At 38.4% G+C, this 17,031-nt stretch overlaps 1 protein-coding gene across 13 annotated transcripts in view; it reads left to right on the top strand.

The window, feature by feature from the left end:
• The window catches only part of PUS10 (pseudouridine synthase 10), a 70,834-nt gene that overhangs the window by 50,612 nt on the left and 3,191 nt on the right, over positions 1–17,031 (top strand). For 11 of the 13 annotated variants that reach the window (XM_025468519.3, XM_025468494.3, XM_025468511.3 and 8 more), the window contains 8 exons: positions 420–505; positions 1,589–1,714; positions 7,587–7,643; positions 8,513–8,589; positions 8,683–8,738; positions 9,783–9,900; positions 13,736–13,878; positions 16,471–16,570. In XM_025468519.3, coding sequence (XP_025324304.1) covers positions 420–505; positions 1,589–1,714; positions 7,587–7,643; positions 8,513–8,589; positions 8,683–8,738; positions 9,783–9,900; positions 13,736–13,878; positions 16,471–16,570 — 763 coding nt within the window. Of the gene's footprint in view, positions 1–419; positions 506–1,588; positions 1,715–7,586; positions 7,644–8,512; positions 8,590–8,682; positions 8,739–9,782; positions 9,901–13,735; positions 13,982–16,470; positions 16,571–17,031 lie in introns of all 13 variants that reach the window. The other 2 variants (XR_003144655.3, XM_049115903.1) reach the window with 2 other exon arrangements.

Raw genomic sequence — 17,031 nt, 5'->3', positions numbered from 1 at the left:
AAAATGGTGGAGACTATCCCCCTAGGTGGGACTTACTCCTGTGAGTAGTTAATCAAATGATTAAGGGCTTTGTAAGCTGGCACCAAGTGTTCACAGATAGCTAAATGGCTAATCCACTTCATAAATACAAGGTATTTTTCTCAAATCTCAAGGCTGTTGGAAATGATCATCTGGGAACATGAGGCCTCCTCAGTGAAAGGTGGTAGCAGAGCCCTGATTTACTTAGTGCCACTCTCATGTATTAAAATGTATGTGAGGCTGGAAGGATGCTTATGATTCCGAAACTTAAAGGTAGGGAGTGGCTTGGTCCACGAGAGACTTGGGCTCTGTGCATCTCAGACAATGCTGATTCATCCTAGTTATGTGGTTCGATATCATGTCTGGAAAATAGTAGCTGTAAAATTTATTTTGTTTTGCAGGCAGTTTCCTTGTCCTCCAAACTCACCAAAGGCTGTATGCACTGTTCTTGAAATTGAGTGTGCTCATGGTGCTGTTTTTGTGGCTGGTAAAACATTTAGTCTAGAATATACTTACACTGTCAACTTACTCTCCTTTCTGAAAAACTCAAGTGACTTCTCCTCTGTTTCCTTCTTATTTTCATTATTAGGTTCTGACTAGTTAAATTGAGGACTAGGACTGATAGCCAAGCTTATTTTAGGTCTTTAGGTGTTCTTAAGGCCCACTTAAGTTCTGTTCTTTAAAATGCCATGCCAAAGGGAAATGATGCTTCTCGGGTTTTAACAGTTTCCACCAGAGATGGCCAATACCCATAGAAATATGGGTAGATGCAGAGACCCGAAACTGATCAGGAGAAATGTAGCCATAGAGAGCATGAAAGCAAACTTGAAAAAATAATTATATTATCTGCAAAATGACTGAAGACTGAGCTTCTGCCTTAAAAAAAAAAAAAAGGTTACATTGACCTTCCCAAGAGGTAATCTAGCAAATAGTTTTTGTTTTGAAAGCTACATCTATTTCACAGTAATAACTGAAATGAAATTGCTCTCTAGTTTCAACTATAATACCTTGGCCCATGGTAATAAAAGCTACCTGCCATTAGTGCAGCTTTATTCATAAAGCAGTGAGTCATATTGTTAGGGTTGTGGTGTTTTTTTAATTACAAAAACTTCAAAATGTCCTGTATTTGAACTCTTCGGATGTTTTATCACCAATGAGTATTACATTAAAAGTATTATTAATCAGGTGTGAAAGCAGTAGTTGCTGTTTTTTTTGTTTTGTTTTGTTTTGTTTGTTTGTTTTTTTTTTTTTTTTGTAATGATCCTTGGTGTGTTCTATATTATAACTTGTTCAGTCAGCCAATCAGATTAATAAATTTATTGAGCATTCCTTTAGAGCCCATTTGATGATTCATATCATATCTTTAGCCATCTCTTCTACTGTTATCTTAAATCTTTTAAGTATTTATATGTGTATGTGCTGGCTTCCCAAATTAGATTGTAAGTTAGTTGAAGGCTAAGCATTGTTTTATATCATGGCACCTAGGATATTGGCACTCAATAAATAGTTGTTTTATCTTATTGTGTTAATTGTACCGTTCCATCCAGGCTACCTTATGTTTCTTTGGCAGGGAGATACAATAAATATTCCAGGAATCTACCACAGACTCCTTGGATAATTGATGGAGAAAGGAAGCTGGAATCTTCAGTGGAAGAATTAATTTCAGATCATCTTTTGGCAGTATTCAAAGCAGAGAGTAAGTGTTATAATATTCATATTTTAAACACATTATAATTCATGAATAGATTTCTTGGGGGTGGCAGGAAGGATTTCTAAATTTTGTAAATCACCACATCTGGTCTCCTTGCTTGGCAGCTTCCCATGAACAGGGCTCACCGTGTCCTAGCACCTCTGACTTAGGCTGGATTTGAGCCAAGTTTTTCTTTCCTTTCTCAAGATGACTATTCTTTCCTGAGCAAATTCAAAACCATTGCAACTATTTTAAGTGAGGGTACTTGAGCTCTGACCTTGGGACACCTGAGACTTGGCCTCTTTTGGGGGAATATGAGGAAATTAAAACACACCTTCCACATGTAGTGCTTGTTCAAAAATAATCATTGGCAGATGTGGAGCTTCCATCTTAACTGCTCAACTGTCCTGGGATAAAGTTCAAGATTAGAGAAAATAGATCAACATCTATCATTTTACAAAGATTTAATGATAGTATGTTGTATTTTAATTTTCCAGGTATTAATGAGCCCAGGTTTGTGGGATGAGTCAGATACTGTCAGGTTTATTTTCTTTGTCTCAATAGGGTTGTCAGGTCACAGGCAGCATACATAGATGTGATTTCACCTAGGATTAGACTAGAAGAAAGAGGCTAAGATTTGAGTTGCAGAAAGTCATGTTGTACATCAGGAAAAACTGTAGGCAGTAAATAAAGATTTACTTGGAAGTGGGTCTCCTAGCCTAATTAGAACACCTTTTTTGAGGAACCAACTAGATATCTACCCTTCTCTCTGAAACACCTTAACACAAGCCTGCTTTAGGAATGGCAAGCAGATGATTGAGAAGAGATATGGTTGTTGTTCCTTCCAGCTCTCTGGCTTGTCAAGAGGAAAGAGAAGCGCTTTAAACTACATCCTTCTTATAATTTGTTGTTGCCTATTGGGTTCATGGACCCTCTTTTTAAGGGTCTTTAAGAATTGTTTGCTGAAGGGATCCCTGGGTGGCGCAGCAGTTTGGCGCCTGCCTTTGGCCCAGGGCGCGATCCTGGGGACCCGGGATCAAATCCCACGTCAGGCTCCCGGTGCATGGAGCCTGCTTCTTCTCCCTCTGCCTATGTCTCTGCCTCTCTCTCTCTCTCTCTCTCTCTCTCTGTATGACTATCATAAATAAATTTTTTAAAAATTTTTTAAAAAGTATTGTTTACTGAATAAAGAAGAAATTAACCTAGCAACCTAACATTTTCCAAAATCTAAGCAGTCAAGACTCTAGGATATTGGCATGAGCTTTTACCTATTTAATATTTACATACTGGTTATCTCATAAGCATTATCCAAATTATGAAGATGTGAAAATCAAACTTTAGCCCAAAAAGTCTCTTCCAAACTCTTTTTTAGGTCCCCCTTACTCTCTTTCTATAAGATGACTCAAGAAAATTTCAGTTTTGATTATTTGGGTCCCAAGGAAGCCCCCGTTATCAATAGGGCTGTTGGGAGGCTCCTAACCAGCTGTATTTTTCCCCCTTGAAATCTTTCATGAAGTTAGCATGGTTTCATTTTCCATTTGAGGGGGAAAAAATTATACCCAAACTGAAAATGAAGCAAACTGTGTATTTAGCATCTGTAATTGTGTCTTAAATTTATTAAGAGCTGCTTGAGAAAAAGCAGACCGCTGAGCCTCTGTGCTAACTGGCTCCTTGTTAGGGGATAAAAACCTGTTGTTTGAAATGGCTGATCGGTAGCATCAATTTGCTAAACCTACGTATCTCAGATATATTACTTGTTATTTCTGTGGTTCATGTTTGACAGCTCTGGGAAGATGGTTCTGATTGTTTTACCTCTAATGGTTTACAGCTTTGAATATAAGCAGTATTATATGAAGTACTCTAGCTACTTATATAAAGATTCCTTCCCCGTGAAGCACCTGAGTGGCTCAGATGGTTGAACGTTCGACTCTTGTTTTTGTCTCAGGTCATAGCCTCATGGCTGTGGGATCGGGTCCTGTGTTGGGCTCTGTTCTCAGTGCTGAGTCGGCTTCAGATTCCCTCTCCCCCTCCCCCATGCCTTCTCTATGTCAAGTAAAGTTTTTTAAAAATACAAATTAAAAAATAAAGATTCCTTAAGATACAAATGGGAAATACAAATTTGTTTCTCAGTCACTTTTAAATGGGTACATCATATTATCCACTAGCTAATCCCCTAGTTAGTGAGTAATAAACTTAGACACACTCTCACAGTAAATGTGTCAAAGAAATTTTCCCCTAACCCATTTATTATTACACTTATTGAATGAATATCTGTCATGTTATTTCCCTGCTGAAAACTTGCCAGTGACTACATACAGGATAAAAGTCCAAACTACTGAACTTGATCTTCTGAGTCCTTTGTCCTCTGGCCTCTGCTCATTTGTCAATCCCATCATCTGTCTGTCCTGGGTATGATGGCTGCTACAGACCAGCTGAACTGCTGATAGTTCCTGATTCTTGCACTTGTATTTTTAGATATTTTTGAAATATCTATCCCTTTGAGCCTTTTGCTCAGGATTAGGGAGATAAGACAAGGCATAATGTGAATTTAGAAATCTCAACCTAGACACTTGGGTGGCTTAGTCCATAGAATATGCAACTCTTAGTCTCAGGGTTGTGAGTTCCAGCCCCACTTTGGTGTAGAAATTACTTAAAAATAAAATCGTTAAAAAAAAAAAAAAAAGAAAGAAAGCCAAATTTTAAACATATATTTCCTTTTCTTTTTTTAATTTTTTAAATTTTTTATTTATTTATGATAGTCACAGAGAGAGAGAGAGAGAGAGAGGCAGAGACATAGGCAGAGGGAGAAGCAGGCTCCATGCACCGGGAGCCCGACGTGGGATTCGATCCCGGGTCTCCAGGATCGCGCCCTGGGCCAAAGGCAGGTGCTAAACTGCTGCGCCACCCAGGGTTCCCTAAACATATATTTCCTAATACTCCTTTTAATTTTGTCGTCAGCTAATATTCGTAATTTCACAGGAATAAAATGTTAGTTACTCCCCGCCAGAAGATTTCTGAATGTAGTGTCCATATTTGAAATATTTTTCTAAGAGATAGAATAAATGTCTCTTCTTCCTTTGTCTGGATTTAATGTTTCTCTGGACATATCAAGAGCCCAGCTTTCTGCAACTCTTTCTTACAAATGAGCTAGGATTTATGGAAGTTTTCTGGGCTAATTTATGAACTGGAGATTTCTGATCTAATTTAGCTGTCATTGGTAGACTTACCTCTTTGTGTCCTGTTCATTCCCTTCACCCCTACCACTCACAGGTTATGGCTCAGTCACTCTGGATCCCTTGGTTCCCTAACATTATGGCTGGTTTGGAGATGGAGGTGGGCAGGTTTAAGACAGATTGCAGCCCCAGGCAGTCAGTATCTTTCAGCTTCCCAGATGCCATTCTGAACTCTGCATTTAGCTATCCACCCCTAGTTAGTGCTGCTCTTGAGTCTGTCGACTCTGACTAGAAGCTAACTGATGTTACTATGGATTTTATTAACAGCTTAACAACAGAGTGTAAACATGGAATAGAGGGTTCTTTGGGACTTAATATTTCATAGAATCCTACTCTTTGCCTGGCCTAGATTCTCTACCTTGAGAAGAGCCTGACCCTATGGCTTTCATGGCTGCTTGCCTGGCCAGTTCTCAAGTGTTAATGCAGCAGCCCAAATTCTAGGCCTACCCTGGGTATCTAGTCCTTACCTAACCAGCTCTGGGCTGCTCCTTTCTGTGAGACCCATAGCTTTGGGTCCTGTGGGCAGAGAGGAGCCCACTTGACCCTGGCAGTACATGGTAAACAACAGCTCAGAGGTTGTTTCTCTAAAGTGTTGACCTTGGTTTACAAAAGGGATTTCTTAGAGGTGAAAGAAGAATGAAATCCTACTTTCTTCACAGCTAAATATCTTATTAGAAAAGAGAGCTAATCTTCAGTGTCATTTCATAGAACTTTTCAAGCCTGTTAACCTTTGTTTTTCTAAAATCTACCTGGGACCTTTACATATAGACTCTTCCCTTGGGGAAAAAAAATGGCTATCAAAATAATGTTCACTCTCCTTCCACCTTTCCCATTTGTCCCTCACAGCTATCTTGTTCTTCGTCATCTTGTGCCTTCCAAAGTGGCTGGACCATTGAGGAATAAATTATAAACCTCATTGCTCATGCTGCAGCTGAGCTCTTAGTACGGGAATGTTCCTGTATGCTTCCTGTCCTCACCTACCCACTATATTACATTCCTTACCCTTCCACAGATAGTAAGCCCTATGAAGATAAGGGCTGTGTCCATCTTGTTTGTCTCCCCAGGATCTAGCAGAATGCCTTGCACATACCCACTGTAGATATTTGTTCCTGAATGAATAAAACAGGATGTGAATCTGAGTTCTAGCCCCCAATATATGTGTTCAGAGATCTTACACCTTGCCAAACTCTAATGACTGACCAGAGTTCTCCAAACATCCCAGCCTTTTCTAATCCCTGCTCTAAGAAAACTGGTCTTGCTTTCCCTGTGGGCACAAGTCTAAACTCTTCTGCCTGTCTTTGTGGTGGTTAAGAGACTCTAGAGTGAGACTGTCTGGTTCAAATTCTGGCCTCACCACCTACCAGTGATACGATCTTAGGCCAGTTACCTATCCTGTCTGTCTCCTTTACTTACAAGTATAATGATAGTGCCTACCTCATAGTGTTAATGTGTATGAAGCATTTATAATAATGCCTGCTTGTGGTAATGTTTGCTATGGCAATGCTGGTGAAATCATCAGTTTTGTATCTAGAGAACACTGTCAGGATGGATACCTGGGTGGCTCGGGGTTGAGCTTCTGCCTTTGTCTCAGGGCGTGATCCTGGGGTCCTACATCAAGTCCCACATCAGGCTCCCTGCAGGGAGCCCTCTTCTCCCTCTGCCTGTGTCTCTGCCTCTCTCTCTCTCTCTCTCTCTCTGTCTCTGTCTCTCTCATGAATAAATAAATAAAATCTTTAAAAAAAGAAAAAGAGAACACTGTGGTGTAACCCCTCTCCTTTTTTATATACCATTTCCCATTCTAACATTTGCAGCGTTTTAGTCTAGGATGATCCATCTATCTTAGAATGAACACTGGTTTTGTTGTAGTCGCACCTTAAGTTTGTTTAATATAAAGAATTTCCTTTAAAACCCTTTTTTCACTCCTTTTCATAGAGTTTAATTCACAAATAAATGATTTTCCTTTGTTTTGTTTTAAGGAAAAAAAGATAAAATGATAGATTTTTCACTATAAGCTTGTGGCCAGGGTTGTAGTGGAGCTTTCCTCCAAACAGTACTCTCTCCTTTTGACTTTGAGATGAGATGATGGCATCAGGTGATAGCTAAGGTCTGGCTTTGACATAAGGAACAGCTCTGCTATTTAATCATGTGATCTTGGGAAAAGTACTTATCCCTTTGGAAGCTTGGTGTTCTTTTATTTAATACCTATATCTTAAGATTATAATAAGAATTAAATGAAATAATGTATGCAAAATTTTAGCTCAGAGCATAAAATAAGTGCTCATTAAATGGTGTTTCTTATTATCATTGCTATTTTTATTAGAGATTGAGATTAGAGGTGGGATGACTATCCCTTGGAATTCTCCTGTAGATTGTTCAAGACAAATTTTTTTTTAAAGATTTTATTTATTTATTCATGAGAGACACACAGAGGCAGAGAAACAGACAGAGGGAGAAGCAGGTTCCTTGTGGGCAGCCCAATGCAGGACTCAATCCCAGGACCCTGGGATCACGACTAAGCCAAAGGCAGACACTCAGCCACTAAGCCACCCAGGGGTTCTGACAAATGGGGTTTCTACTAAAGGATGGGAATGAAAGTCTTAGGATTATTATGTTACTGATTATTTTTCTTTATCTGCTTTGCAAAGGTTTTAATTTTTCCTCCTCTGGAAGAGAAGATGTAGATGTGAGAACATTAGGAAATGGTAAGATTGCAACAGCATCACTTGACTAGAACTAAATTTCAGACTGTCATCGTTCTCAGACAGCAGGTTCGCTGTAGTTGCTTAGTTAAAACCAAAGTGGGCAGAGCCCACGGCTTCTCCCGGTGAGGAAGCTTTGTGGATTGTGGAGCTACCTTTATAAATTATATGATTATATTTTAACAGGATTCATTTCTTAAGAGGCCATCCTTACTGTATACTTGTAGGTTCTAAGGGACTTTTATATGCATTAATAAGGCAATGCCTGAGTTTTTCCAAAAGTTTGCTTATTAATTGTTCCATTTGATAACATTTCAGCAGTACCAGTACAGTTTTCAAAAATGCACATCTTCATTTAAAAAGTGATTCTGCTCTCTTAGCCTTCATTTCTCTCATTTTACATTGTTGCATTACAAAAAAAGATGATGAGAGTTAATCCTGAGCTTGAGATTAATAGTCCCTTTCTGTTATGGAATCACAGCTTTTCCATTTCACTAGTGGATTAGGCTTAGGAGGATGGAGTTCAGCTTGGTTGGTATACCTGGGCGTTGCTATATGTGATAACGTTACCTTAGTGTAACCAAATCAATTAGCGGTTGTTTGGATTTTATTTTGTAATTAACACAGGCTTGTTCATGGACCTTTGGGAAAGCAATCATTTTCACATATTGCCAGTACTGGAGTTTAGCAGCCCCCAAAAAGCCGCTTGATTCTTTCACACATTCTTCCCTCCCCCAGATGTAGTCATGTCACTAAACTTTCAGTCCTCTAGAGCTCAACTCGTTTTTTCACACCTCCTAACCCTCTTGCATTAGCCCAAATGTTAACTCCATCAACACGTTTCTGTTTCATGACGGGGTGTGTGCTGCCAGGAAGGCCCTTTGCAATTGAGCTGGTGAATCCTCATAGAGTACATTTCACTTCACAAGAAATTAAGGAACTTCAGCAGGTAAACCACTTCATGACATGGAAATCGTCATGTTTCTGCAACTCTATAACTGAACTAGAGTTGCTAATTGTTTTTCTTTTTCTGCTACTACAGAAAATTAATAATTCATCTAACAAAATCCAAGTCCGTGACTTGCAGCTTGTCACAAGGTAAGGGTAGACCCACTGGAGATGATCTCAAAAGGGAAGTTTTGGTTGCAGATCATATATCTGTTGACGGAATTGTATCCAGAATATACAAAAAACTCTTACAACTCAATAATAAGAAAACAACCCAATTAAAAATGAGGGAGATGATTAAGTGGACATTTCTCCAAAGAGGATACACAGTTAATGAATGAATACATGAGATGCTCAATATCATTTGCCATTGGGGAAGGGCAAATCAAAACCTCATTGATAGCTCACTTTGCCCTCACTAGGATAGCTATAATCAAAAAGAAAAAAAAAATGTTGACAAAGATGTAGAGAAATTGGAACCCTTGTATATTGCTGTGGGATTGTAAGTGTGGCCACTTTGAAAGACAGTTTGACAGTTTCTCAAAAGGTTTAAACATAGAGTTACCATTATGACCCAGCAGTTCCACTTCTAGCTATACACCCAAGAGAAATGAAAATGTACATGCACACAAAGACTTCTATATGAATGTTCAAAGTAGAATTATTCATAGTAGCAAAAAAGTAGAAACAACTCAAATAGCCATGGATAAAATACGGTATCTCCGTAGAGTAGAATATTACTCGGTAATAAAAAGGAATAAAGTACTGATACATAATCCAACATGGATGACCCTTGAAAACATTATGAAGTAAAAGAAGCCAGACACCACACACCACATATTTATTATTCTATTTTATATGAAATATTCAGAGTAGGGAAATACAGAGAAAATCATTTAGTGGTTGCCAAAGGCTGGGGGAAACGGGGAATGGGAAGTGACTACAAATAGGTATGGAATTTCCTTTTTTAGGGTGATGAAGTATTTTAAAATTAGATCATGGTGATAGCTACACAGCTCTGTAAACACACTAAAAATCACTGGATTGTACAGTTAGAACAGGAATTGTATGTAAATTTTATCTCAATAAAGCTATTTTTAAAGAAAGGGAAATTTGGGGTAAGACGTGTGTATCCTATGCATTTAGACAAACTTTCTTTTATTGTTTTTTTTTTCTTTTATTGTTTTTGTTTAGAGAGGCAATAGGACATATGAAAGAAGGTGAAGAAGAAAAGACCAAGTCCTATAGTGCCTTAATATGGACAAATAAAGCCATACAGAAGAAAGACATTGAATTCCTAAATGACATAAAGGTAGTTAAGTTCTCTCTTTTTATTTTATTTTTAAATTTCCATAAAAGAGTCCTTTCTCTTTTACTTTATTACAAGCAAGTCATACAGCATGGGCTTTGGGGAATAAGACCTGCTTTCAAATCCTGGCTTTGCCATTTACTGGTTGAATGGCTGCGCAATTCATCGAGCCTGAGAGGCAGCACTGCTAGTGACGAAGAGCCTGCCTCTAGGCACAGATCACTTGGACGCAAATCCTGGATCCCCATTTCATAGTTGTGTGACTTTGGACAAGTTGCTTAGCCTCTGTATGCTTCAGTATTTTCATCTATAAAATTAGTTAGAAGGATGAAATGAGTTTAGTCATATGAAGCACTTAAAGCGGTCTCTGGTACCTAGAAAACCTTAGTAATGCTATTATTTCATTTGGCCGTATGTAAAAAGGAAAATAGAATTGGTCTAATAGAATTGATGCTAAGATTAAGTGCATAAATAAAACATGTTATTAGAAGGATAATATATATATATAATAATATATATATTATATAATATATAAGAAGGATAATATATGCACAGCACAAATACTTTGGCACCTGCTAAATTTTCCTTTACAGGAGCATATCACTGTCAAGGATCTGCCCATTCATTTGCATATTTCTTCCCCACCTGTCCCCACCTCTTCCTGTAAAGGTAATTTACTCTGAAATGCAAGGAATGAGCATAAATGGGCACAGAGATGTGTGAAGTTATCACAACATTGTTTAAATGAGCAATATTTTGTAATAATCTAGATGACCTACTAGAGGGGAACAGCTTAATCTTATGGTTTATCTGTATGATGGGCAATTGCTACCAGCTGTTAGAAATTATGTAGTAGATGACTATTAATTGACAAAGGAAAATGTTTCTAAGGGATGCTAAGGGGGAAGAAAACAAGCTATGAAGAGTATATAGAGGGTGATATATTGTGATTTAAACACACACACACAAGTGTGTGCACATATATATGTCTATGTAGAAAACAAACTATATGGCAAAATATACCATAAATAGGGTTTATCCTTATTAAAAATACAAACCCCCAATACAGAAAAATAGACAAAGGATATGAACAAGCAGCTGAAAATGAGCACCTCCAAATGGCCAAGAATCATTTGAAAAGATGTTCCACTTCTGGATTGAAGGAACAAGACATCACTTTAGCCCTCCCACTGGTTGGCATGGAGGAGAATGCTGGTCGGATACTTTGTCAGTAGAAATGTAAAGTGTTTAACGTTTTTGGAAAACAATGTAGTGATGACTGTAAAAATTGAAAATATACTGGTCTCCTACCCAGCACTTTTATTAGTGGCAGTCTGTCCTGAAGAAATAAAACTCCAGTGCATAAGAATATGTGCACAAGGATGTTTACTGTATTCAAAGTGGCAAAATCAACAACACAACTAAAAACGAAGTGAGTTTCCTTCAAAAAGGAAAATGGCAGAACCAGCTGGAATATTATAAAGCTATTAAAAAAATTAAACAGCATGTGCCCCCATTTCATTTATGTTGTTGTGTGTATATATGCCTAAAATTGTTGGAAAAAAAGGATGGAGCTGGGTCTACATCTATGACTTACAGAAACACCCATGACATTATGAGAAAGAAAGTGAAATGCAGAATAGTGTTTATAGTATGAGTGTTTTGGTGAAAACATATGAGTCATTCACCCCCTTAGACAAATCCATCTCTAACCAGGGGGGTGATCAGATCACCCCCTGAGGGCCTCCAGTTCTCACGTTCTGTGATTCTATATCAAAAGCTATTGGCTTTTGGTCCATTACCTGGGACCTCTAGGATGATAGATCAGCTTTAGATAGATACCTTTAAAATTGCGAAACAAATATCTAAACCTCTGTTCCATCATAGTACAAGTCATTCTAGAATGCTGGGAAGAAAATTAACTCATTTTAAAAACAGATTCAGGGGCGCCTTAGATGGCTCAGTCAGTAGAGCGTGTGACTCTTGATCTTGGAGTCATGAGTTTGAACCCCCACATGGGTGTGGAGCCTGCTTAAAAAAAAAAAAAGATTCATCATTTGGAGGTAGCCTAACTCAGAGCTAATTCAGAAATAATGCTGAAAGATGATTTTTGTAGGTACAGAGTAAGCAGTGAAAGGGTCTCTTTTAATGGTTCACAGCCCAGATAGACTGATGGGACTAGCTGACTTCTCATATTTTTTTGTGTTGGGGTTAACAGTATTTTCTAATATTCCTACTGTCATCAAAAATACAAAAACTGAGTTACTGTCCCATTTTGAGAAAGAGCCACTTCAAATTTATTATGTCTCTTCTAAGGGCAACCTACTTCTAAGGAAAAAAAAATCTTTTGTGTATATGTGTATGTGTTCCTGAAAATTCAGCAGAATGGGGCCAGCAGAGTGCACTGTTAGAGTTATGGTTTCCTTTTGTCTACTGAAAACAAAACACGCACAGGAGTGTGTGCGGATTGAGTGTTATGTTGGAAGCCCGGTGGTGGGTCTGCTGGCTCAAGTAGTACTTCCATTGACTAGTTCACGGTTCACAGTACTGGGAGTGAGTAGCCAGAAAGGGAACAAGGAGAAGAGCACTCCTTAGTCCTTCATTTAAAGCCAGCTATTTCTGTACTTTATAGCAGAGGCCGTATCTGTACAGATTCCTTAACAGCTCAGCCTTGTCCTTTTTTTTGTCTTTTTTGGCCGGAGAAATGTCAAACCTTATGGAGACAGCCTATCTCAGCAGAACAAAGTGCTTCTAAAATCAAAGAATGAAAGGATCATAAAACCCATGAGTTAGGAGGGGCCGTTGACTCACTGCTATGATCAAAACAGTCACACCATTTCAAGTATAGTCTTTGTCAGAACTTGCTCGTCCTTTCTTAGTGGAGAACTTGATATAGGGGAGACCAGACTGAAATCCTTCTTTTCTTCACATGGCTGCAGGCACTCCCAAATCATGTAAATGAGGAAGGAGTTGTTCCAACAAGAAATGGCAGAAGGTTCAAAGTTCTTACTAATCTCCATTTCTCCTTATGCCCAATCTCTATTTTTAAGACTTGGAACCAGTTGACCTTTTACAATATCAATCTCTATTTCTTAATTTATATCATGTGACGAAAGGAAATCTCTAATTATAAGAAAAACAAGCCTGTGCCCCTAACAAAATCTGAATTGTAAAAAAAGGCACGCAGTATTATTATTCTCAAGTAACTTGAAATGGGCTTATCAATACTGAGAGTTCCTGGTTTATTGTACACACTTCTTTGTAATTATTATAGTGATGTAACCGTTAATTTTCCAGATACATCTTTTCATAAACAACAAAAAAATAACCTTGTAAGTGGGTGTATGGTTGTCCTTAAAACATGCACACTGCCCATACATACCAGGGATGCTGAGGTCTCACCTACAAACAGCCATTTCTCACCTCAACTTTTCACCCTGTTGTTAGGTCATCTGTTAGGTTATGGGGAGAACAAAGAACAGGTCTTCTAGAGGACCACTGTTAAAGGACAAACTAGAATTCCAGGGTCCTAATCAATTTAATTAATTAAGTTTTTAGAGCAAAAGAGATCTTGGGGATCATTTGCTTCAAAGCCTTTTGTAAGTGGCATACTGGGCCCAGGAAATGAGTAACTAGGGCCTAGGTTATGAGAAGTTCCACAGAGCCTGAACCATAGGGAATGCAATTTCTTTTAGTATTGGTATCTACCCTGACAGTGAGAGATGAGGCCCTCCAAAGAAAACATCTGTGGTAGGCCATGGATGACAGAGGAGGTGCTGAGAAGGCTTCCCTGGGCAGCAGAGCTGACTCCAAGGTTGTGTAACCCATCCTCCTCTAGGACTTAAAGATCGACCAGAAAACACCTCTGCGGGTCCTTCACCGGAGGCCCCTGGCTGTGAGAACTCGCATCATTCACTCCATGGAGACACGCTATGTGGATGAACATCATTTCCACCTCTATCTGAAGACTCAAGCCGGGACGTATCCTTTCACCTTCTGCATAGCAGTACTTTAACCAGAACCCTGTCGGAGGAGTTCCCGCTGCCCTAAAAAATAGGTGCAACTTGATCTAGGAATGATTAGGGTAAGGATTAGGTTGGAGAAGAGTCCTTTTTGGGGGGGAAGAAAAGGGGGTTCCCATTTAATTTGTATCTTTCAAAATGACATCTTAAACCATGAGGCAGCCAGTAGAGCATGAACTTTAGAATAGTCACAGCGTCTCACACAATGCTGACTGCATAGTAAGTACTCAGGGAACAGTTTTGATTGATTCATTTATTGATTTGTGTCTTTATACATTTTGCAAGTCACATTTTCATTAACACATTTGGGTCCTTTCAGCATTTTGAGCATTTGCCCCAGATCACCAAACGCTGATAGATGGGAGTGGCCCTACTTTACATACTGATCTTCACTTTATTTGGTGGCTGGCCCAAAACAAGAGAATAGTCCAGAAATGATCGCTTGTTCATATCATGCCGTGCTTCGTGTGGTTTTGTATCCAAGCTGAGTTGTTGGTTAAAACACATCAGGCAGTTGCCAGAGTCTTAGCTCTAGTTTACTTTTCAAAGGTGCTCCCAATATTTGTTTCTTGGTTTTATATTATTTAGTGATCCAATAGGATGAAGTGATAAAATACTTCACTAGTATAATACTAGTGATGTGCTTATGGGCATATTGCAAAAAATGTCATTTTAGTCACCAAGTAGCATTCTTACCATGTTGCTGTAATCAGCTGTCTCTCCTCCATCAACCTCTTCTCCCTTCTTCCTCCCCATCCCCATGCCACCCCACCCCACCCTATCCCAGAAGTGACCAGGATTTGCTAGGCTGAAATAGGTAGATGTTATTTACTCTTAAAATAATCTCTTAAATTTTTGGTGCAGATCGAGGGATGATTTGTTTGGACTGCAGTAGACAGACCTTTGTAGCTTTGTTTGGAGCACATTTGCCTACTGTAGATGGACTGTGGATGGAATTTCAAAGAAATCATAGATTTTTTTTTAACCTAATTCCAGCTTTCATCTTAGTGTGCCAAGGTGAAATGTAGTGGGTTTTTGAAGAAACTAATATATTTTCAATCTTATTAAAACATTATTAGGGCCAACTGTGTATGTCTCTTACTGGCATAGCCAAGGAAAACTCTCTGGTAAGCGTTAGATACCATGTGGTTATACACAGAAGTATGTGAGGTTTCAACATATATTGCTCATAATGCTGAACCAGTTCATTTGACTTACACCTCATCCTTCTGGCTATGAATAAGAATCATGCTGGCCCTTTTAGCTGGTTGTTCTGGACTTTTTGGTCAACTCCCCTCATCACTGCTACTCAAAAGTAGCATTCTTGAAAGAAAAAGAATGACAATTGTTGAGTAATTATGAGTTTAGCAAAGAAGGCAGTCACTAGATAATTATATCTCTTAAGCTTGAGTTAAAACATTTGGTGAAAGCAGAGTATACTTTCAGAAAATGAGGAGGACATAATATTTATGGTGTTTTTTATCATCTGAAAATAAACTTGTTTTTCCTACTCAAATTAAATTTTTATACCAAGTGCCAGCTTGTAGAACATAACGTAATGCTGAATGAGTTTTTACTGAATGCTAGCAAAATTATATCTTGGATAAATATTTTCAAGGCTGTAGTAGAGTCCTGTGTAAGAAATGTTAATGTAATCTTAATAATTAATTGTAGGATTAGCCATTGACTTCAAAATTTGAAGATCTATGAGGGAAACATGAAATCGTCCCCTTAAAAAAAAAGACTGAATTCTCTTGCTAACCATGCAAAAGTTGCAAACAGCTGAAACTTCGGTCCTTTGAGAATTCTCCTGAAGGGCCTTTATCAGTGACTAAATAAATATCCTCATTGTCCCTCCCATCCTACTGCTATTGTGCCACTGGGTCACATTACTAGGAAACTGTCATTGAGGTCACTCCATGTGTGACCCTGTGGAAATCTATCTTCTGGCAGATGACAGCTTACATTATTGAAAAAATGAGACCAAAAAGATGACAAAATGGAATTTGTGGCAAAGAAAAGGTAGCTAAGGTTTTTTTGTTTTGTTTTGTTTTGTTTAGTATTGAACTACAGTTAATTTTAAAAATCCATATGCAAAGTCGCCTGGTTGGCTCAGGCAGTGGAGCATGGGACTCTTGATCTCAGGGTTGTGGGTTCAAGCTCCATGTTGGGTGTAGAGATTACTTTTCAAAAATCTTTTTTTATTTCAATTTTTTAATTTCAATTCTAGTTAAAAAAAATTTTTGTTAAATCTTTAAGAAAATTCTTATCCAAACCTTGGCACTTGAAGATGAGCTAAAGAAAAAGAAAGTCATGACTCTTTGTTAAGTTTGATGTAAACACAGGTGCCAAGTCCTGCTGTTGGCTGCAAGGCTGATAGGAACCAGTTTGCCAAAGCTTATTTTTTAAGACACACATCACAGGTCACAGCTCAGAAATAACCTCTCCTTTGTAACATTTCTGCTTGTCTGTCATTTCCCTTGTACCTATCAAATCTCACCAAAGTTAGTGCTGCATAGCTATCTCCATTGTTTCCTTAAACAAACCCCAGCTACATTAAAGAGTTTGTACATGGAGACTTTGGGAGAACCAAGCCGAACATTGGCTCTCTAATGAATGTGACGGCAGACATTCTTGAGCTGGATGTTGAGGTAAACCATTTCATCGTGGAAGTGCCCGCTTGAACATTGAATTCAGCCAAGGTTATACTTTTGGGCATGCGGGGGGTGGGGGGGGCGGCATTAAGCCAAATAGGTATCTATCTCTACTCACCTTAATAGGTATTTGAAAATGGTCAAAATCTCACAGTAGCATTGTATTGGGGGAGGGACTATCTTTGCAATCTTTATCTTCTTAAAAAATACAAGATCTCTTTGTGATCCTTGCAAATCTATAGCTAATTTACATGTGGCATGAGATCTTAAACCCTTAAACGGAGCAAGGAAATGAAACTTAAGAGCCCTTCATATGTCCTTTGGACTCTACAGAGTTCATTCTCATACCTATTTTGTCTTATAAAAAATTTAAGGCAGACTACTCAAAAACATACATTCAGGACAGGGATAGAAAATGGGATGAGCCAATGGTTATTAATAAAAACAGTTCAATAAGG

This window comes from Canis lupus, chromosome 10 (genome assembly GCF_003254725.2).
Source record: "Canis lupus dingo isolate Sandy chromosome 10, ASM325472v2, whole genome shotgun sequence".
NCBI classification, from domain to species: domain Eukaryota; kingdom Metazoa; phylum Chordata; class Mammalia; order Carnivora; family Canidae; genus Canis; species Canis lupus.
This window is presented reverse-complemented; position numbering and strand designations above follow the sequence as displayed.